Source organism: Patiria miniata, unplaced genomic scaffold, assembly GCF_015706575.1.
Source record: "Patiria miniata isolate m_02_andy unplaced genomic scaffold, ASM1570657v1 HiC_scaffold_9, whole genome shotgun sequence".
Lineage (NCBI taxonomy): Eukaryota > Metazoa > Echinodermata > Asteroidea > Valvatida > Asterinidae > Patiria > Patiria miniata.
In genome coordinates, this window is record NW_024037076.1 from 27804342 (window position 1) to 27826971 (window position 22630).

Below are 22630 nucleotides of genomic sequence, written 5' to 3' on the forward strand. Positions count from 1 at the left end.
CTGGATGTCTCGTTAAAAAAATTGAAATCGTCCTGGACTTATCCGTGGCCATAAAGGAGTACTTTTTTCATGCAGGGATCCTACCCAGCCGAGTACAAAGTCAACCCAGTCGTGATGAAGGGTCGCCCAGTTCCCCTGAACCCAGACCACACCCATTTTATCCTCATTGATAACGGGTTGAAGGGGGAGCAAGCCTATGGTGGAGAGATTGTGATGAGGTCCATGATTGAGGAGGCCTTAGCAGCACCCCAGGAAGGTAAATCTTTAATAAGGGAATAAATTTGTGCTTGGCTGGTTCTAAACACTATGTTAAAGACCAGTTGGCGAGGGTAATTATCAGCCTCCAACCGGTCTTAAGCAAAGTGTTTAATACCAATCAAGATTTATTTATTCCCATTCGTGAATACCTTTTCGGTAAAACAAAATTACAATTTCGGTCTAAAAGTCAATACAAGTAAAAAATTATAAATTTCCAGCAATTTTGTTCAACAAGTTATTCTCATGGTTTTTTAAACACCCCTTTAGCTGTACTGTGGTGTGTCCCTGTCGTAAACAACTCCTTATTGAGATTGGCTCGCGCATACTGCGCAATGTGGCGCAGAACACAGCTGTACCAGTGTAGTGTGAATTTAAGGCTATGAAGGGCTGTCTCAGTAGTAGTAAAGAGCAGTTTCACATCCTTATTGGCCAGTATCCAAGACACGAGTGTAGTATTACAATGAACACTTTTGCCTTCTCTATATGGACTAGATAACGGCCTTGGCCTGCCGGTAGTTGTTGTGGTTCTTGAGGGAGGCGTGGACACTGTGCTCAACGTGAAGAACGCCGTCTTGCGAGGGATACCCACTGTGGTCTGTGATGGGTCTGGCAGGGCTGCAGACATCATAGCCTTTGCCCACAACCGATCAGAAGGAGAATCGTAAGTCTTTGCAGTTCTTTTGTCCTAGTCAGCTCTGGGGGAGGAGGGAGTCTTCCTTTTCTTTATAATCACGCACAATTTCATGACTCTGGCAAGCATACCCAAACATACAAGTTTCTACTCAGCCACCATCAATTTCACCAAATGAGACTTGGTTTCCATTCTTAGTTTCTTAGCACACCTTCTCTCGCCAACCGTCCTTTTGTGCCAGCATATGACTCTCATAGTTGTGTCTAGTTAGGCCACTTTTTGTGCTGAGAGTTAAAGTAGATATTAATCAGTGCAGACAGGAGTTTTTTGTTTATTTTTTTCTCTTTTGAGGAATAAAGCAAAATGTAAGACTCAATTGCTTCATTTTTGGTTTCTTTTCAGAGAGTTGAGAACGTTAAACGACAAGAATCGTGACATCCTACGAAGCAAGCTCCACAATGCCTTCAACATTGAGCCAGATTGCGAGCACATGAACCAGCTCGTTGAAGATGTCATCCTCTGCATCAAAGACAAGAAACTGGTAAATTTCATGAGCTTACTGTAAGATGAATTATCTACTTTGGCTATTGAAGTACCAATGATGCATGGAGATTTGATTCAATATTGGGGTTTGCCCATCACCAAATTACAGTGTACCTCATAAATACTGCATACTCAGCAAGAAAAATCATGAGCTAAAACACGATCTCCTGCTTACAAATGCAATTTGTATCCCCTTGGCTTTTAAGCCAGAAAGGGGGATATTGCGATAGCGTATTTCGTATGTGTGTCCGTGTGCACCATTTTGGTTAGTGTAACTGTTTAGTGTTGTCATATGAAAAGTCAGACTTGAATCTCGACCAAACTTGGTGACAATAATCTTTGGGTAGGGGGACTTCAGATGATCTCAGACATTTGAGGTCAAAGGTCATCTAGGGTTCAAATGAGGTCATTGTTGATTTTGGTTAGGTACACTGAAAAGTGTGCTTACTAACTGACTGTATAAATACTGCCACCATAGGGGGATTGGGCAAGTTTAACTTGCAGTATTTTTTTTTCCCAGTAGAATCAATGTTTTGATGTCCAAATAACTTTTTTCTCTCAGATCACAGTTTTTCATATCGTCGACTTCAGCGAGAATTCTGGCCTGGATCACGCCATCCTGATAGCACTGCTCAGAGGTAATGTAAAAATATCATAAGGTTGTTCATAGTAAAATGTAGTGGCTCAGCACCTGAACTAAAGAGGCAGGGGTGAGGTTTGTTAAGAGTTTTCCTGATTCTGGGGGGTTTTGTCATGAATTTTCCTTTTCCTGATTTGAAGAATTTTTGTCAGGATTTTTCCCGACTTCAGGATTTCTAAAGGATTCCTTTTGAAATCTGGAATTCCAGAGATTTCACTGTAAAGGCATTTTTAAAACATGTAAATGTTTATGTAGCCTTGCTGTAGGACTTGTGACGGACTTGTGACGGACTTGTGACGGACTTGTGACGGACTTGTGACGGACTTGTGACGGACTTGTGACGGACTTGTGACGGACTTGTGACGGACTTGTGACGGACTTGTGACGGACTTGTGACGGACTTGTGACGGACTTGCAGGGAATCGAATGCAGCACTGATAAAGTGTTGGATATTCTGGGATTTGGGAAGCAAAACAAAAACAATCCCCCAAAAACCCACCTTGAGGGTAATGTTGACCGTTTTATAGTTCAGAATAATTGTCAAGTGGATTGTGTATCTCTGTGCCGTCCATTATAGTTTGTTAATGTTTATTTCCCACTTTTTGACTGAATTCAGATGTAGATGCATCTTTATACCACCTTTTTCTCAATGTCTTGTTTTCCATTCTAGCACAAGCAAGTACTTCCACATACAAGCTGGCACTGGCGCTGTCATGGAACAGGGTAGACGTGGCTGAGCGAAGGATCTTTGTGGACGATCAAGACTGGACGGTCAGTCAATCATAGGTTTTTCTTTGTCTTATAAACCAGAGCAGTATCGTTCTGGAGACTGACACTCGTTTTTGGCTTTTGTGTAAAATTAGCTTGTGTTACCCACTCAGTCTGTTCGTATGTTTTTAACCCTTCAACGGCAAAAGTGGCTGTGCCGAATACTTTGAATATTCAAGTAATTGAAAAATAAGAAGGTTGTCGAGAGAAGATGAAGATAAACATCCATGTTGTTACTTTAATCGTACAGTGTATAAGATGTGTGGTCTGTCTCGAGTGTAAGGCTGCGTCCCAATTACTTGGCTACGGCTAGAAATAACACGGGCCTATGGGAAGCGGCTGCAGCGGCCTAACAGACTTGGCAAGTCCTTATTTTCGAAGCACAAAGCCACGTCCGAATTACTTGGCAATGGCTTGCCATTTACCAACGTTTTAATAAGGAAACAACTTAGCCACTTCCCATCTATGTGTGTGTTTACTGGCAAGCCTAGCCAAGTCATTCCGATTCAGCCATATCCAAGCTGTAGTGACGTTGTGATTGATGTTTGACTTGATTGTATACAGCCTGGTAGTCTGGATCCGTTCATCATGCAGTCTCTCATGCACAACCAGGTAGACTTCTTACGTCTGTTCCTAGAGAAGGGTGTCATCATGCAAGACTTCCTAACTGTCTCCAGGCTGCGCCGGCTCTACAACTCGGTAAAGACCCTGCAATATTGTATCGATTGCCATAAAAAACAAAATCAAATTTGTAGCAGTTGATTTTATATTGATTTTCAAAGATTAAATCTAGAAATCTTTGATTGCTTGTAATATGATACTTGATGACTATCCATCCGAATGGATATGTGTGCACCTACATTTAGCTATCTGTAAACTATATTCACCATGTTACTGTTCCTTATTGTGAACACGTGCTCATACGTTTTATCAGAACTGCCAGTAAAAGCAGTATCCAAAATGGCAGCCTCCAATGAAATCCTTGTATCAGCTGTTAATCTTCCTTTGAAATACAGACAGTAGACCATTGTCATGTTGTGGCCATCTTGATTTTTTTCCCATTCAAGTCACCGCAACCAAAGCGAGGTTGGAAGGAAAAATAGTCTGATTCCTTTTTGCACTAAAAAATATCATTCAGTACTGTTATTGGGTACAAAGAACATGACTAAAAAGGTGGCAGCATGATAAAGGTCTATTGAAACATCTGTGTTCATCAATTCTTTCTCTTTCGTTCAAATCATACGTGATTATAACTTACCGGAAAAAGGGGGTGAAATTTGACAATTTATTATAAGTTTCACACTGATGCTTTGTGTGGGAAAGCGAGTTGCGTGCGACGTAACGACTTTTGAATTTTTTTCATTGAAATGGTTAAACATGTAAACGCCAAATCATGTCTTTTATAATGTATCAATAAAAAAAATTGTTTTGAAAAATAGTTACTGTCCATTGAACTGTGAACCAGGTGCATAGCCAGGGTTTTGTTTGCCCGTTGCAAAATAGAATTTTCGTATCATTTTATCAATTTTCTCCGTTCTGATTTTGCTTCTATCAGCGTCCCAATTTTGCTTTTAAAATCTCTTGCCCGTTGCACTCTGTCACTCTGCACCCTTTTGTTACGCTACAGCTGTTAAACAAAACAAGCTTTCCAATGGCCCTTGAATCAGAAGTTTTCTCTTACATTCAGGATGCTATTATAATCAATTACTCATATCTGAATAAAATTCCACCCTTCATTTCTGTTTTCCTTCATTCCAGATAAGCCACCAGCATTCCCTCCGGTCTTACATCGCACTGGTTAATAACACCAAGGTATGTATAACCTTTGAACAAGTGTGCCAAGAAATCAATTTTTTAACAAAAAATTGAACAAGAATTAAAAAAGACAATTTTTCACCTCCAGTCGAACCATACAGTTCATTTTTTTATCCCTGCATTTTCACTGCAGATTGCCGCCCCAATCTTCCTTCAGCACATTGGCCATCTGATCAGGATCTTAATGGGCGTTCACCGAAATGAGCTGTATGCTCACGACAGGCCGTTCACCTGCCTGAAAAATGAAAGCATTGGGCTGATTGCCCTGTCCAGCTCATTGGCTGGTGAGTAGATGCCCAGCAGATGATTTCACAAAACTTTACGCAATGGTGTAACTCCACTCGAGCCATAGTTTATTGCATCAGTTGCGCAACATTCACGCGTACATCATTTCACAAAAGTTTTATGGGCTCCGTGCGCCAACAAAAGAGGGCGCGTTTTGACCGCTTTTGAGAGCTCCGTGGACGGGACAAACAGCGTGCGGGTACTGTATTGGTTCGCGCGCGAAGTATGCACAACTTCCTGAATGTACAAAAGCTATTAGCCACCGCGTCTTCGCGTGAGTGTCAGGCGTCGTCGGCGTGCAAATACGTTCAAATTCAACTTGCGATGGTCTCTGAGACTAGTCCCCGCCTCCAATAACTTGGGAAACATTTGATTTACGCAGTGGATGGATCAAGAACCATTCTAGGTCACCCCCAACTCTTCTTTTCTGGTCGTTGATGGGGTACTTGTGCACGGAGCCCATAGTGCGTTGGTCTGCGACTTATGTAACAAATTTTGGCATAACTTGCGCAAACATTTAGATGGCGTAAGTTGTGGTGTAGAGACTGAAAATGATTGATTTGACTGAAGTCTTGATTGTGTCGTGGACCCTGTCATTGCATAAATAAACAAGGTTGATACAAGACACTCACAGCGTTGTGTTCGAGGAAAATGAATTGCTACTTCAATCGTGACGGAATTTTTAGAGTTGCCGCATGATTCCCAAGAAAATCAGTCAACCTTTTTTTTTTCAAAATGGCGGGTGGAGGAGACTCAGCAACTGTTCGATGACCGAACAAAATTACACAAAATCAGTCGTCGAAAATGCTGTTATTATCCTCGTCCAAGATGTTTAGATTATTTCAAACGTTGCGCAGCCAAGTTTCGTGAAATCGATCGTAAGTTTATTACGCAGCTGCATTACAACTTTGTTGCATAAGTCCCACGCATGACGTAAGTTATGCACTGTTTAGCAAAATCGGCAGCTGGTTTGTAATAATAATAATAATAATCATAGTACTTAATAGTGCTGTCCATCGTATCAACAATCTCAAAGCGCTTTACAATTATTACCCCGTTCATCAGGTCATGAGACCACGCGGCAGCCGATATCAGCGCTCAATCGGTCTTCGACCCTCACGGGTACCCATTTATACTCCTGGGTGGAGAGAGGCAATTGTAGTTAAGTGTCTTACCCAAGGACACAAACACCATGTTCCTGGCAGGATTCGAGCCCATGCACTATCATGCGTGAGTCAAACACCGTAACAACTGGACCATGGTGTTAGTAACAACTGCTAGTGACCCATTTCCCCTGGGGACACACGTTGGACTTGAATTAACCAAGTTTCTTGTCTGATTTCTGTCATGTCCATACAGGAAGTCTCCTGACTCATCAGGCCCAGGAGGTGTACCTCAAGTCCGAGTCGGACTGGAGCGTGACCACGGGATCCACCACCAAACTCAGCATGATAGAGCTGGCCAACCCAGGCCTGCATTTCAAGGAACCTTTCAGGGAGTTGTTCCTTGCGGCAGTCCTCATGGGCAGGTGGGTATAGACTCCGTGCACAAGTACCCCCTCGATGGTTTACAAAGGGAGAGTTTGGGGGGACCACCGGGAGGAATATTCAAATGGGCAATTCCACGGTTACTCATGTTACATTTTTGATGTACTTTTGAGTTTCCTTGGGCTGGAACTACCTTACTGAAAAGGTTTAATAACTGTTATCCCCATGGTAGATAGAGTAGACCTAGACCTACTTAAGCACCAAAGATGACATCCAGAAAACTGTGTTATGTATGATAAACAAGACGCACAAAATCAGTTACTCACGTTACAAAAATGTGACTGGTGATAACCGAAACTCAAAAGTACATCAAAAATGTTACGTGAGTAACCGTGGAAACCGTGAAACCATGCAAGGAGTCTATGCGTGTGGCCATGGGCATTGCCAGGATGGGGCAAGGGGGGGCGCTTGTCCCTCCTGGAAAAGTTTCAAAAAATGAAGAAATAGAGGTGTGAAGTCATATTTGCTTTTAATTTAATACACATTTAACAAAATGGGCGTCTGCAGGGGTGTCATTGGGGGTGGGATTGGTAAACGTCCCCCGCCCACGCTCGAAAAAATGATAAATTGAGAATATGCTGAAGAAAGTACAAGGATTTTGGGGGCCAAATGTGCTTTGCCGCCCCCCCCCCCCCCCAAAAAAAATTCCTGGCGACGTCCATGCGTGTTGCCGATTTTAATATGAGAGCAAGTGTGCGTCCTTACTTTTATGGCCCATTTAAGCACCACACAAAAATAGTTATTTTGAGCATGGAAGTAGCAGTGAAGAGTGCTCTTGGGTATATAGGGAGGTTAAATCTGAGATCATTTTTTTACTCAGTTGTCCAATATACAGTGCTCATAGGGAACAAACTTTGTAAGTAAAAAATATGCACACTTTCAGTTGCTTACAAACAGTCAAAAATATACATTTCTTAATGAGTTCAACAGATGAATCTTTGTTAATTGTGTTGCCAAATTCATCTTTTTGTTTTATGAACTTAAAAGAAAATCTTAATGTCTGATTGCTCTTGATGACTTTGCTTTCTCCTGCCAATGTATATTTAAATATTCAGGTTTTAAAATGTTGAAGTAACCCTCCCGGGGTTAAGGGGTGTGTTCCAAGTTGGAAATAAAAAAAAACAACTGAAATGAAATGAAAAGAGTAACTTCTGTCCTGAAAAGTTTGGATAATAATGTAAATGTACCATATCCACTCAAATGTCTCATATCTTTGCACCACTAACCCTGCAAAAAAAATTGGATTTTGAGGATTTTAAAACAATGTTATATTTTTCGATGTCTTACCTGTCAACAAATGTAACGTCATTCAAAGATGTCCCCTTTGGGATTGTTGAAAAGCCCTCGGTTAAAACAAAAAAAATAACATCAAAACATTTTTTTTTTTTTTTCAGAATGCAGATGGCGGAGTTTTTCTGGGAGCGCATTGAAGATTCTGTCTGTAGTGGCATTGTAGCCAGCACCATCTTGAAGGGGATGGCAACCCTATCCAAGGACCCAGATGATATTCTGCAAGCAGAGAAAGATGCAAGGTACTTTTTAAGCCGGTGTAACGGTCACAGTTATCCGGCATGCTGATTTTTCCGGAAGGCAACTTTCAGTAAATTACGTATGAAGCTGCACAATGATGTGCTACGTTGCCAAGCTTTGTGTTGTGTGCGGAGATCCTCTCTTGCATGTGTACATGTGTGTATTACTGCTGGGTGAGTTACTCGAGTACTCATGAGTAGTTTATGCTACTCATTCTACTCATGGTTTTTCATCTACTCAAGTATTCGTCCTGGCACAAGTAGAGGCAGGAACTCGCGAGTAGCAATTTAGGGTTTAGGGTTCACGGCTTAATACACCCCCTGCAAACAGGGAATCACTCCCTCCATCTCTCTCTCCCTAGGATTCCATTTCATTTCCTTACACACCATTTGCTTGCAAGTTACTTAATGTCATGCTAACGTACATCTCATTTTCTGCTTTTATGGGAATTTGGTTAACTGTACTCCCGCGTACTCGACTACTTTTGGGTCGGGTTGGGTCGGATTAGAGGAGTTCAGATCGGTTTCGGTTCCGATTCGGTTTATATCTATAACGTTTCGACTCGTAATATGCCTGGTCAACCCGACTCGATGCACATCATTCATTCATTCATTCATTCTTTATTATTATTTTACCACATCTCATTGTGATCACATTACGTGACAAGGCATAAATACATAGTTTTAAATATTAAGGAATTAATACTGGTTTTACAAAATATATTTATACACTTGAGCGCATTATTTTCAATTTAGAGATGATGGAAGGGGATCATTACCTGTGTATAAACAAAAAGCATAACAAAATCCCACATTGAGATTATTATTAAAAAGTTGACATTGAAACAACACCGTAGATATTCATGTTTGATATCATATCACATAGACTTTCTCAGTGTGATGCAATGATTGCATTAATATCGAACAGATCATCACTCTTGTTTCTTTTCTGTGCCGTATTTAAGATACTTTGAGCAGCTAGCCGTTAACGTGATAGACGAGTGCTACAGAACGGATGAGATTTTAGCCGAGAGGTTGATACGGTGTCCCAACAAGCACTGGGGCGGGAAGAGTGTCCTGACGATGGCTGCTGAGTCTGATAGCAAGGTACAGAAGAAAGGAATTAGGCCAGGGTGTCCAAAGAGTTGCGAAACGAGTTTTAAGGATGAGATTGGACATGTTAGGGAGCTGGTAATATAATGACGTTGACCCATTCTTCCTCTTTCAAGAACTGTCTTGTGTGTGAGACGGCCAGATCCCTCTGGAATGGTAATCCTTGCAGCATCGTGTGCCAAGGAAAACGACGTTAGCAGCCCAGGCTTGCAACAAAAAAAACCACTTTTGGAGATAATCGAGTTGATAGTTTTTGTGCTCCCATTTCTAATTAAAAATCACATAAGGCTGAAATTTTGACTTGTGAAATTTGTTAATAATTGAAATAATATTTGGCATTTTTGTTTCAAAGTATTTCTTAATTTTGAAGTTTATTGCATCTTCATGCTAACTACCTTTTACCGGGAACCTGCCATAGCATGCACTTAAGCAGCATGTTATTCATAACGTCCTTTTGTCGGGAACAAGCTTGGCTTTGTGTACCAACTTCATTGGGACGTTAGCACACACTTGGATCGTTTTTTGTTACATTAGTATTACACGCTAACGTCCGTTTGCCAGGGAAAAATACTGAAAAACCCCCTTCGGTCTTTTTCATACTGTTAATTACATCAGCAAGATGTAACGCCCAAGACAAAATGTATATCAAATGAAAGATATTTCAGTGCACCATGGTTGAGCAGCTCTTTGGCTAGATGGCCAAGTCACTGGATTTTCATAGATTACTGAAAGTTGTAGAAAATATTTCATGGATTGCAACCTGTTGTAAAAATCTGTTAAAAATTGGCTTGTTTTACAAACAGAGATATTCCGGCTATGTTAGTGAAATTCCAAAAACCATAGTCAACGTCTTCATTGTGAACTTACACATATAGTCAGCTTTCTTGTTTGGTTTATGCCCATCTCACAGGCCAAATTTTGTTTTTGATTTTATTCCCCCTCCCCCCTTCCTCGGTCTTGGCAGACCTTTATTGCTCACTCCTGTGCACAAAGCGTCGTCAAGAAGTCTTGGCTGGGCGGTATGCGCACCAGCGCCTTGGCCGTGGGCCTGGCCATCCTCTGCCCCCTCTTCATCTTCAGGATCAAGTTTGTCGACTTGGAGTACCCTCGGAAGGGCCGCCCCAGCCGATACAAGAAGATGAGCCTGTTCTACAACTCGCCCATCACCAAGTTTGGCACATTTGTGGTAGGTAGTAAAATCTGGAATGGCCTGTTATGTTCTCAGCTATTCATTTTGGGGTGGAAAAGTGTACTTAAAAAAATTTGAAAATTAACTCTTTCAGTGCCCGCGAAATTTGAAAAGTTTAATCCTAAAGTGCCCAAGTTAGAGCGTTTTTTTCTAATTGTTCAAAATTCTTTTAAAAAAAAAGTAAATAAGTTTTACTCACTAAATTTTTTGTTGTTGCTCTCTGGTATATCCTTGGTACATTGGAAAGTCAATAGTAGTCACATACATAGTGATTCACTCTGAAACACTGTCCTGCACACAGGGGAATTCCCCACTTTTTGCAGAAAATACGAGTGTCAGTGCTGCACCCTCTCGCAAGAACTCGAATGAAACAGATAATTACTGGTGGTACCTGAATGAAAACCCCTTTTTTTGTTTCGCTATCCACTTTTTTAATTCAGCTGTCCTACGTAGCATTCTTGCTGCTCTACAGCTATGTCATGCTGGCGACCTTTGACCCCTCTCCCTCCATCGCTGAGTGCGTTTTGTTTGGCTGGATATTCACCATGATCATCGAGGAAGTACGACAGGTTGGTATAGAACTTTAGCCTTTAAAGGGAATGTGCAACAATTGTTTTTTTCTGTAATTTTCAGAAATGGATGGATTTGGGTGGTTAGTATTTTATAGCAAATATTGGTTCACTGACTTGTTTGAAGTTTTGTGTTTGCAGAAAATGGCTGCCGCCGGATTTGTCTATACCCGATACAATGTCCGGAACTCGTCCCGGATATGAAGAAAGACGGGCCTGACGGGTTAAATAGTGAATTTACAAATAGATAACTGCAATAACGGATTGCTGTATACTTCCCATCTCTCAAACTTGTCATGTGATCTATCATAAATTTTCTTTGCAACATTTGGGCTCCATGCCATGTCCCATGGGGGTACTTGGTTGTCCACTGAATAATGTCACAACTAACTCGTTGCAAAAAAATGTGCTTGGTGGCACACCATTTTTGAATTCCCAAAATTGAGTAATACAGGTTGAGTAAAAAAAAAACGAAACCCAAATGTCGGGACTATTGTTTTATTGAAGTTCTGCGTGTAGCACTTTCAAAATCTAGGATGTGAAAGCCCAATTCATAGCTTTGTTTTAGCACAAGAATCAATCAAATCACTCATGTACTTTTCAAGTTATGGACTTTTAAACACAACCATCTGTCCACGGATCACAACAAAGTTCAGTGTTCTTTCAGCCAAACGAAAAACAAATCACATAGGGATGTGTGTATTGTTTTCGTTTTGCTGAAAGAACGCACACCGTTTTTGTGATCCGTGAACAGAACTTTAAAACGGTGGTTGTGTTAAAAATTCAGTGACTTGAAAAAGTACATGAGTGATTTGAATGATTCTTGTGCTAAAACAAAGCTTATGAATTGGGATGTCATATCCTAGATTTTGAATATGCTACATACAGAACTTCCCTAAAACAATGGTCCCAACATTTGGGTTTCGGGGTTTTTTACTCACCCTGTAGAACCAAAATCTCAAAAATATTTTTTTAAGAAACCCTTCCCCTCCCAACACTTTTTTTTTCTTCCAGTCATTCATCCCATCAGGGCATGAAACCATTAAGCAGCATTTCCGCGAGTGGTCCAAAAGTGAGTGGAACATCTTGGACACCATCTCCATCCTGGTGGCCCTGCTGGCGTTCACCCTTCACTGGTTCCCAGTAGCCATTGAGTGGTCCAAGGCCTTCTACGCCATCAACTGCTTCTTCTACTACTCCCGACTCCTGCGGCTGTTCTCGGTCAGCGAGAAGCTGGGGCCCAAGATGGTCATGATCAGGAAAATGGTACGTCTCCGTTGGCTGCTTTAATCCATCGAGTCCTCAATCCTTCACCCTTGGCTCAGTCCATTATTCGGGATCAGTCCCCTGGCCTGTTTTTAAATGTACTTGTTGAAAATCGGCCAAGCACATATTTATTCCCATTCATAAATACCTTTTGGGGTCAAAATTAGCCAAAAATTTACAAAATTCCAACGATTTTGTTCAATAATTTAATTTATTTTATTTTACACCTCTCTGGCCATGCCTATGGTATGTGCCTCGTGCGCGTAGTGCTAAAAATCTCCTAATATGGAGATTGGTGCGCACTGTGTGTACTGCGCTATGTGGTGCAGAACGCAGCGGTGTTTTATCTGCAGTTTAAAACCACCCAGGTGACGGGCTCTTGACCAATAGGAATGGGTCAACCGTCTCAGGTATTTATAAATGTGCATTTATAAAGCGCATGTATCTGCCAGTATTGGTGCTCAATGCGCTACATCATTATTACCCTGCTCATTTGGCCAATGAAGTGTTCCAAAGATAATCTCAGCTCCCTGGGGAGCATACAGCTGGATGCTCCCCAATCAGTCAATTGCATATTCATGAGCAAAAGTGTGATGTCATTTTAGGCAGAAACCTCAATGTTACTGCTGTTTCAGCACAAAAATTTGGCAGAATTTTGGATATTCTGCTGTCCTAAATTTTCTTTTCTTTGGTCATTTGTTGTTTCAATACATGGCAGTATGCCAGTGAGCACAGTTTTCTCTGAAAATGTTTTCAAAGAGCAAATTTAGGGTTCACAATTTAAACAGAAAACTCCTAAACTGAACAGTGTCTTCCTGAAATGACATCACAGCAATAGTGCCCTCATTTGTTCGGATAAGCATCCACAATTTTAAATGTTTAAAGAAAGGCACTTAATTTTCAATACGATTAACGAAAAAGGGATGTCAAATAGTTTTCATACATTTAAGAGGAGTAGGAAGTTGCACAAAATGTGTTCTTAAAAAAATATCATCTTGTAGACCCTTGAAATGAAACTCAAGCGCCTCATTCCAATTTACCTGTGCTGTCACTGTCTTGTTTTGTAGGTGTTTGAGATGGTGTTGTTCCTGTGCATCTTGCTGGTGTTCCTGCTGGGTTACGGCGTGGCCAGTAACGTCTTGCTCTACCCCCACCAGGAGTTCAGCTTGGAAGCCATCAGGAACACCGTCTACATGCCTTACTTTCAGATCTACGGGGAGCTCTTCCTTGACACCATCGTTGCTGATGGTGAGTCTCGCTGAGACAATCAATTTGGGTTCTCATCAGACCTAAAAGAACCGGTCTGAGTCGAAATCTAGGGCCCAATTTCATGACGCTGCTTAATAGTTAGCAGAAAAGTTGTGCTTACTATAACAGAAAATTGTGCTAACCGTAAAGGTAGGGTAGATCCAACCCAAAGCTGTGTGTCCTTTATCAACCTTGATAAGTTGTGCATTTACAGGCTCCACAACGATCATGATTTGCTGGTAAAATAGGTCACTTTCAATCGCTACGACAAAACTTGAAAATGATTACGCAAGTTACGCCATAATTTATTTGCGCAGGTGGCGTACTTAGTACTATAAAACTTTCTTGAAATTGTCATAACTGAAATGTGCAGCGTGAAATGTTGTGCAACTTGCGCAATAAATTGTGGTGAGAGTGGACTTGCGCCATTACATAAAGTTTCATGAAATCGGTTGCTGGCATATATATGCTGGGATTTATCACTCAGAGAGGATACAGTTTTTTTATTTCAAATTTTCAAAGAAACCACATAGGGAAAGTGATTCATCTCATGCTGTGCCAAGTACATGTAAGTACAGTCGACTCTCGTTAATCCAACTCAGAGGTACCTAGCAAAATGTTTGTTGTATCAGAATTTTTTTTTGAGAGGAGTCCCAGTCCATTCATTGTGCACATAAATGCACAGTCGGGACCAAGGCTTTATGTGTGCTATAACCAGAATTTGTATTAACAGTGTTTGTTTTAACAGTTAACGGGAGTTGACTATGTATAGCAAAGTAAAGAGCCCCAAAGTTCAAGTCTGAATCAAATTGCAAATAAAAAAATGAAAAACTTCTGAAATTCTTGGACATTTGGAAAAATGCTAACAGACAGGAGTCTCAACCCTCTCTTTCGCTAGCAAGCACTTTTCATGTCAGAAACTTGTGTGGCTATGCCTGTTTGCATGATTGCATGTGCACGCCTTGCATTCAATTAAAACATGTTCTTTTTTATGTATATGAAATTCAAATTTAAGAGTAGATTGGATACACGTTGCATGATATCACTTGTTGTCACGACCACTTCTACTTCTTGTTTGTCCGTTTCACCTCATGTAGGCCTGTCAAGCAGCTGCGATCCACAAGACACCACCTGCCCTCGCCAACATTCCCTCCTACCCATCATGCTTGGTGCTTATCTCTTGCTTGGCAACGTTTTGCTCCTGAACCTACTCATTGCCATATTTAGGTATAGAAATACATCAGTAGCCTCCTAAGGCCTTTTCACACTAGAACTTCTCAGCCCAGGTTGAACTCAACCCTGGGCAAACCCAGTGCTGCCCCAGGTGGACATTTTGATTTTTCATCCCCGCATTCGACCCTGCATTGTTTCACACTTGTTTCATGCAAACCAAGCTTGTTTCGCTCGGCTACTACTGTTTTGAACCCTGGCAAGAGTTTCAACCCTGGTTGAAAATCTCAACCCTGGTCTGGAGCAGGGTTGAGTTCAACCTTGGCGAAATCAATCTCAGGGTTGACGCAGGTTTGGAGCAGGGTTTTGAATGCATGTTTTCAACCCTGCGTCAACACCATGTCAACCCGAGATTTGTCTTGTGTGAAAAGGCCTCTTTAAACATTTCACAAACTCCGGTGTTCACATTCATCTGTCACCTTGCATGATTGTCCAATCTCTGTCAAGTTGTTTGATTGAATTTGGAACAAATGGAGCAAAGTGCTCCACTTATATGGAATGTTATTCAAAAATAGTAAACCTGAGGTAAAGGTTTTTCAAAAAAAAATAATTTTTGTTATTTTGTCCGAGGCTCAGGAACGTTTAAATAGCGTTTGAATAGGGAATCGTACTTGAGCCAAAAATACAATCGGTGCATTTTTTTTCCCTGAGAATTCATGTAGTTTGTTCACTGTTTTCAGTAGATAATTTTTGAATATTTTTGTCATTTGCTTAAGTGTTGTAACTCAAATTTTAAAACAAGGAAAGGGGAACGAACCTGTGTTCACAAGAACGGAGGCCCATCTTTCTTTCAGGCGATTGGGCGAGACTCAAGTCCATGAAATGCTGCTGTGGGGGGATTGCCAAACCTCCACAGCGAGTCTGTTACCTTCCCACATTGAATAATGCCGGTACCCATGTAACACTTGGGATGAGAGGAGTAATTGAGGTTGAGTGCTTTACTCGAGGGCACAACATGCATGGCAATGACGGGCCTCAAACCCACAAACTCGCCTCGAACCCACAAACTCACGATCATGAATCCTGTGCCCGGCGCTAGACCACACGTGCCCACAATTATTGAGTTTGATTATTTATGGTTATGAAACCAAGGATTTCACAGCTAGGCCCACATCTCAATTATAATTTATTTGAAAGCCTGAAAACTTCTGTGGGAAGGAGAAAATAAAGACATGTTATGTTTTAGTGGAAGGCGCAAGATCAATATTCTGGGGGGGGGGGGGGGATCAGGCAATCACTGAAAACCTGAGTCACGTGTCAGTCCAGGTGGGATTCCAACCAAGATCACAGAGGTCGGAGGCAAGGCAAGCACCACTGTTTCCCATCTTATGTCAACAGTTTCTTTGTTTTCCGACTAGCTCAATTTTTGACGAGGTCCAGACCAACTCGCTTGAAGTCTGGAAGTTTGAGCTGTACTTCCTGATGGTGGAGTTTGAGGACCGGCCGGCCCTGCCCCCGCCCTTCATCATCTTGGAACACGCCTACCAGATCCTACGCTGGACCTGGCGGAAGATGTGCCTCAAGTGCTGCAAGAAAGACCGTCACAGAGGTAAAAGAAGTCAAGTAATTTCTCGTTAGGTGTCATCTCATTTACATATCGGGGATAAGTTAAGTGACAATGCAATACATAAGTGTCCAAAGGAAAAACACCTTGTGCCAATTTCCACTCGTAGTTCACGTTAACCACAAACATAAATTGGTAGATCTGATAGCTGTATATGTATACCTGAACTGTTGATCAAATTTGAAAACTTGTAATGTTTCATAGAATGTATTACCTCAACAAGCTCGCTTTGATCTCGGAAACTGTGTGCGAATGAATGCGTGTACACCTTATTTTGACCATTGTCTCCATAGCTGTAGGTCAAATGAAGAGGTCACCACAGACATTTTTAATGCTTGACCAAGGCCAACAAGTTGACAGCACTACTTTTGTCATTTGAGCATATTTGAAATTTGACATTATTTTAACCTTGACCCATTATGACCATTGACCCCAGTTTGGTCATGTGATATGTTGGGCCGGGGCGGGGCTACTGATACTTCTGGCAAAAAGTTTGGTTGAAGTCAGTCTACTAAGGAGCAATGGACAATGTCAACGTTTGCTACTAAACTAATAACTACCGAACGGAGAAACATAATGATTTGTTGAGCTGCTACCAGCGGCTAAAAACAGAAGGTTGGCCAGCCAATGTCAGCATTTAAGTTCTAAATGCAGTTACCCGCTAAACACTTTAAGTGCAAATAGTGCATTTCTTCCTCCGCTTAATTTAATAATTAATTTAAAAATACAACTATGGAAATTTGCCAGGCACCAACTATATGTGACGAAAGAAAATGTCAAAAAGTTTGCATTGTGAAAAATTGAATAAATTTGTTGTATGTTTTCTGCTATCAAGTGCACTATCTTAACAAGAAGACGAAGCAGGCACTGCGAGCATTTGAGAAAGAATGCGCCGCTAACTACCGACGAAGAAAGAACGAAGAGAAGAACATTCAGACCCCGGAACGTCTGAATCAGCTTGAGAGAAGGTACACTTATCATCTATGAAACTTTTTAGTTACAGATCTTTGGCCCCATGGTACAGTGTGATTTTCTCCTGACACAATCTAACACATTCTTGGTACAAAACTTTGTTTGGATTTTGTTCCACTTAATGGAGCCAGTCCCTCCCAAGCTGCCATGGTATTGGGACCTATCAACAAGATGAATCACATGCCGTCTCAAAAACTTTAACACTTGACCCAAGAGAAACTCCGAGCATGTTTCACGTCCACTTCAGTTCAGGTTTAATGCACTTGGGTTAGGTGTGCTCGGAATTTCTCTAGTCTGAATGTACCAATATTTCCCAAAGTGGATCTGACTCATCTCTTGAAAGTGGCCTCTTACGCCGCCGTGGCTTGCATGCTTGCCTCAGACAAGACTATTTGACAGTGATTCCAGCAGACTTTGATGAAGACCTTGAGGTATGCTCAGAATTTCCGCAGTAGTGCCAAAATTTCCTAAACTGGATCCGACTCATATTTTTGACAGTGCCCTCTTACGCCGCTGCGGCTTGAGTGCACTTGCCTCAGACAGGACTTTATTTAACAGTAATTCCAGCAGACTGAAAGACCTTGAGGTATGCTCAGAATTTCTCCAGTAGTGCCAAAATTTCCAAAAGTGGATCCGACTCATCTTTTTGACAGTGCCCTCTTACGCTGCCTCGGCTTGAGCGCGCTTGCCTCAGACAGGACTTTATTTAACAGTAATTCCAGCAGACTGAAAGACCTTGAGGTATGCTCAGAATTTCTCCAGTAGTGCCAAAATTTCCCAAACTGGATCCGACTCATATTTTTTAAAGTGCCCTCTTGCGCCGCCGCGGCTTGAGCGCGCTTGCCTCAGACAGGACTAAAGTTGACAGTAATTCCAGCAGACTGAAAGACCTTGAGGTATGCTCAAAATTTTTCCAGTAGTGCCAAAATTTCCAAAATTGGATCCGACTCATCTTTTTGACAGTGCCCTCTTACGCCGCTGCGGCTTGAGCACGCTTGCCTCAGACAGGACTTTATTTAACAGTAATTCCAGCAGACTGAAAGACCTTGAGGTATACTCAGAATTTCTCCAGTAGTGCCAAAATTTCCAAAAGTGGATCCGACTCATATTTTTGAAAGTGCCCTCTTGCGCTGCCGCGGCTTGAGTGCGCTCGCCTCGACCTGCCTGCTGAAAATAATATCCAATCCAGTCTTGGACTAAGACTATTATTTGACAATGTTTCCGGCAGACTGAAAGACCTGGACAGACAGGCAGAGAGGACCAAGGAAGACCTTCAGAAGAGACTGCAGCAGATCCAGCAACATCTGGAAGACCTCCACATCTCCAACCCTACACCAGCCCCGGGAAACTCCAGCGGTGCTAAAAAAGGACGGGGTATGTTAAGTTGACAATTGTGCAACCCGAGTTATGCTCTTCACGAAATAAATGTTATAAATACAGAGGTACGGTCGGTGCTGTCCAATAGTGAATACAACTTCACAAACTTGGTGTCATTTCTTCCTCACATGACGGTGAAAGCGAAATAAATTTTGTGATATCAACAAAGGTTGTTTTACTCTTATTCCCACAGTATCTAAATTTGATCTTAATTTTGCCTGGTGTATAAACATGCTTACCGTCAAGCTCGACTCCAACTCGACACCTCTTTAAAATGCATGTAGTGCCACAGTCTTACTACATATATAACTTAAAAAGATAATAGTCACTGTGGGGCTCGAAACCACCCTGCCTATTACTCACTGTAGTGCCCAAAACGTCCCAAGCACTCTGTGGTATTATTAATTCTTCAGTAAATAAACACAATGTAATACAATGTATTACATTGTGTTACATTGTTTAATGTAATACATTGTATTTATTCTTCAGTGAATAAACACAATGTAATACAACCTAGTGCAAGTTCTATTAGGTTAACCCATTAATAGTAATAGTCAGTGACTAAAGGGCTAAATAACAATTGTATATGTGTGATACCACCCGCAATATCGAAAGATGAATGAAGACTTATAGGATACTGTATGTAGGAAAACGACCATGAAATTGAGAAAAAAAGTTCAATGACTCACCGTATTAGGAATCCTGTCAACTCATTTCAACAGGTGCCCTAACCCCAATCTCGGAAGAGGCAGAAGCAGGAAATGACCGTGACCAATCGCAGCCATTAAGCCAGTCCGATACCGCCGAGGCCAGGCGCTACTCTGGCACCCGCCAGCTCATGATGGACCTGGAGAGGCAGCGCAGCGTCAGTGCCTTCTCGCTGCAACCTGAAGACATCAAGCAGCGAGAAATGTCCCTACTTTGCCAACTGAACGAGGAGATGGTCCAAACGGCGCCCTCGGCCTTCCACTTGGGGTTGGTGGAGGGCAGCGAGAGTGAGAGCTCCAAGCAGGGCAGGAGCAAGAGATTCACCAATTGGAAGGCTGAGGCGCAACCAGACTTGGAGGAGAACTGGTCCCTGTCCAAAGGACAACGGTAGAAGTAACCATCATCGCACTTCGTCCCTGTAGTCTTAGCAGAGCTTGTCAAGGCAGAAGTAGAACTACCTTGGCACTTATTGGGGGAGTGAACCAATGGCATAGGATATTAAAAACAGTGTGAACACCATTTTACTTCGGGCTGCGCCATTCAGATTTGTGCACAGATTAAAATATGTACTTGCAAATGTCCGCTTTTCAGGTTCATTCCGAGAAGCTTTTCATGTTTATTCCAAGAGGTATGTTAAGTTTGCATTAAGTGGGTCACGGACGATCAAAACATTTGTAATCAACTTTGGGGTGATAAAAATATTGTGAATATAAAGTCAGTAAGGTTTTTTTTTTTTTTGCACTGCCAAACAAAAAAGTATTCAGGAATGAAAATCTTCCTGTTTAAACAGGAATTCCTGTTTTTTGTTGCCCAGATTTCCGCATTAAGCCTGTTTTTTGGGGGTGGCCTAATTGCACATATTTTTTCCTGTTCTTTGCACAAGCTTTTTGTTTTTTCATTGAAATTGTTTCTCGTACCTGAGTATTTGGAAAACAAATATGGCTTTGAAAAAGTTTTTTTTGTAAATTGATGAAATAGAGGTTTTTAAAATTGATGCTCAGTGGTGCATTTTCCTGTATCTTTAAAGCGGTAACACTTTTTAAAAATAAAACTGGAAGCAATAAATGAAAAAAACCAAGGCCTAATTTCATTACCCTGCTAACCACAGAATTCCGGGCTTACACACACCATGTTCTGCTAACAGCGCTAGCAGTAAATTCTGTGCTAACTCAGTAAGCACAGAATCCTTGAGGCACAAGATGTATGCATGTGCAGAAGTAGAAATTCCTCGCTAACCCATGAAATGCTTACCGTAAGCACAGAATTGTCTACTACAGTAAGCAGGGATTTTTCGCTAACGGTAAGCAGGGTTATGAAATTGGGCCCAGTAAGTGGTTGACGAGCTCTGAAATAGGTACCATGAACTACATGTATATGGGAAGGATTAGCAAATATGGTATTAACGATGTCAACACACATCCCATTCATGTTTGTTTAGTCCACGTTACCATGTACATTGTACGATAGCTTTGAGATGTGTAGTATACTCTTTTTATATCCATTTTATATCTGTTGCAATTCCATAAATCAAAAGAATTATGCAATATTCCACTAGTAGGGTACAGCAATACATTTGTACAATCATGTTCTTCCTGGAATTTATGCCATTGTGTATTTTATCACAAAGCATTTTTAGACAGTGTTACATTGATGGAGGCATTGTTTCTGCAATAATGTTAAAATAATTGGTCTTTTATAGCGACAATATTTTTTTATTAATGTCTGAAATAATCTCAGGAAGGAACATTGCATTTTTAACATATTTACTTTAATTCAACAGAGCACCGGAGCGGCAATCCGGAGGTCACAACTTCAAACCCAGCTCCAGTCAATTTCTTTGTTCAACTTTAAAAAAAAATAATCTTTATTTTTGTTAACAAACTGGTTAACGGTTAAAGCATCTTCTGTGTATCGAGGGATTCCACTTCATGGTTATTTAAAAAGATCGTAGTCTTTCTTATAGGTGGATGATGATGCTTGATTATTGTAGCTGTGGCCTTATCTAAACGTATGGCTTCCATATTGCCAGTTGCCTTTTTGCCAGGGAAAAGTTGGTATATTGTATATATTTTTTTACATGCCTCCTTACCGTATTTTTTGTACATCTTGTTTTTAAGCATTGAGGAAGTTTTTAAGAAGTTATTGAGTGTTTCTAAAAACTTAAATTTTTATATCTAAAACTGGTCTGATTATAGGCTGTGCATTTTATTGCACACAAACAGAACTGTCTTGTGCTTTGAATTATTATATTCCAAGCCCAACTTATTTTTAACAACATTTTGCCGCCATTTGCAAGAGAAACTCGCAGTCTACTTGGCTTCAATTTTATGTTGCCGAAACTAGAGTATTTAATCTCAGGATGTTCGTATTTTGCACATAATCTATTTTGCAGAAGATTTGTAAAAAAAAACATTCCCATTGAAGAAACATACATGTATATTGTTATACCTCTGTCTTGAATACTGTATTTTAATACTGTATTTTCATTGGCCTAGATTGATCAAGTGTTAAGTTTATAAACAGTCATGGCACATTCCCTCCATGTGCCATGACATTTTACGTACGTACGGTACGCACGGTGTGAAACGCTTGTATCGTTGGTACCCACGCTAGTTTCACCCTGTTTTCACACATGAGTGGGAGCAGCGAATTAGCAGACGATCAGCGTTTCGAGAACGAACGTGACATGCATGTGAGTTGACGTTCGATTCAATGTCATGATTGTTATGTTTACCGCTGTTTATTTTCGTGATTTTTACCTCAAAATCCAAAGAATCCAAGACAGAGGTATAACAAAAAAATTGTTGACTGCTGTGATGTGGGATATGTCGTTTTGAACACCCATAGGGGCACATATTCGCCTCGGATGCTTTGCGCCCCTCGAGTGTTCAAAACGTCATATTCCACATCACAGCAGTCCACAATTGTTAAATATCTGAATATGTCTACTTTTCTGCTCGTTTTACAGTCGAATTTTTTATTTGTGTATTTTTGTGCAAACGGTAAACCTTTTTTGTATAAGAGGAGTTTAAATCACGGCCGTGTGTTGCAGTGCCTGCACTGAGTCGTAGATTCAGTAATAACATGTTTTATTACTTGACACTTTCGCCCCTGAATAAAATACATTTATCCCAAGCCAACAAAACTAGATCCGTCATTATACTTTCGGTTGTTGTGTAGTTATGGGCCCTAATCGTATACCATGTACATATGTATACGAGAACAAAAATCTAGTACTTTTAGGTTATTGGACTTGGCCAACTAGTTATACCGACATTTAATTAAACCAACGGGAGTGTTGTGGACAGAGGCCAAGGTTTTGATTTTTGAGGGCAATTTGGGGTATAACGACGACGAAGACAATACAACACGAAAATA

General features: G+C 41.1%; 1 protein-coding gene across 1 annotated transcript in view; it reads left to right on the forward strand.

Moving 5' to 3' along the window:
- LOC119720062 (transient receptor potential cation channel subfamily M member 1-like) overlaps positions 1–22392 on the forward strand; it is a 37261-nt gene extending 14869 nt beyond the window's left edge. Inside the window, exons 7-26 of the mRNA XM_038189582.1 lie at positions 76–256; positions 751–919; positions 1292–1430; positions 1995–2070; positions 2743–2843; positions 3405–3539; positions 4599–4652; positions 4789–4939; positions 6300–6468; positions 7882–8019; positions 8982–9123; positions 10094–10315; positions 10759–10887; positions 11902–12153; positions 13221–13401; positions 14499–14628; positions 15990–16180; positions 17031–17163; positions 18396–18541; positions 19267–22392. Coding sequence (XP_038045510.1) covers positions 76–256; positions 751–919; positions 1292–1430; positions 1995–2070; positions 2743–2843; positions 3405–3539; positions 4599–4652; positions 4789–4939; positions 6300–6468; positions 7882–8019; positions 8982–9123; positions 10094–10315; positions 10759–10887; positions 11902–12153; positions 13221–13401; positions 14499–14628; positions 15990–16180; positions 17031–17163; positions 18396–18541; positions 19267–19643 — 3216 coding nt within the window. The 3' untranslated portion in view covers positions 19644–22392. The remainder of the gene's footprint in view (positions 1–75; positions 257–750; positions 920–1291; positions 1431–1994; positions 2071–2742; positions 2844–3404; positions 3540–4598; positions 4653–4788; positions 4940–6299; positions 6469–7881; positions 8020–8981; positions 9124–10093; positions 10316–10758; positions 10888–11901; positions 12154–13220; positions 13402–14498; positions 14629–15989; positions 16181–17030; positions 17164–18395; positions 18542–19266) is intronic.
- The last annotated feature ends 238 nt before the right edge of the window (positions 22393–22630 follow it).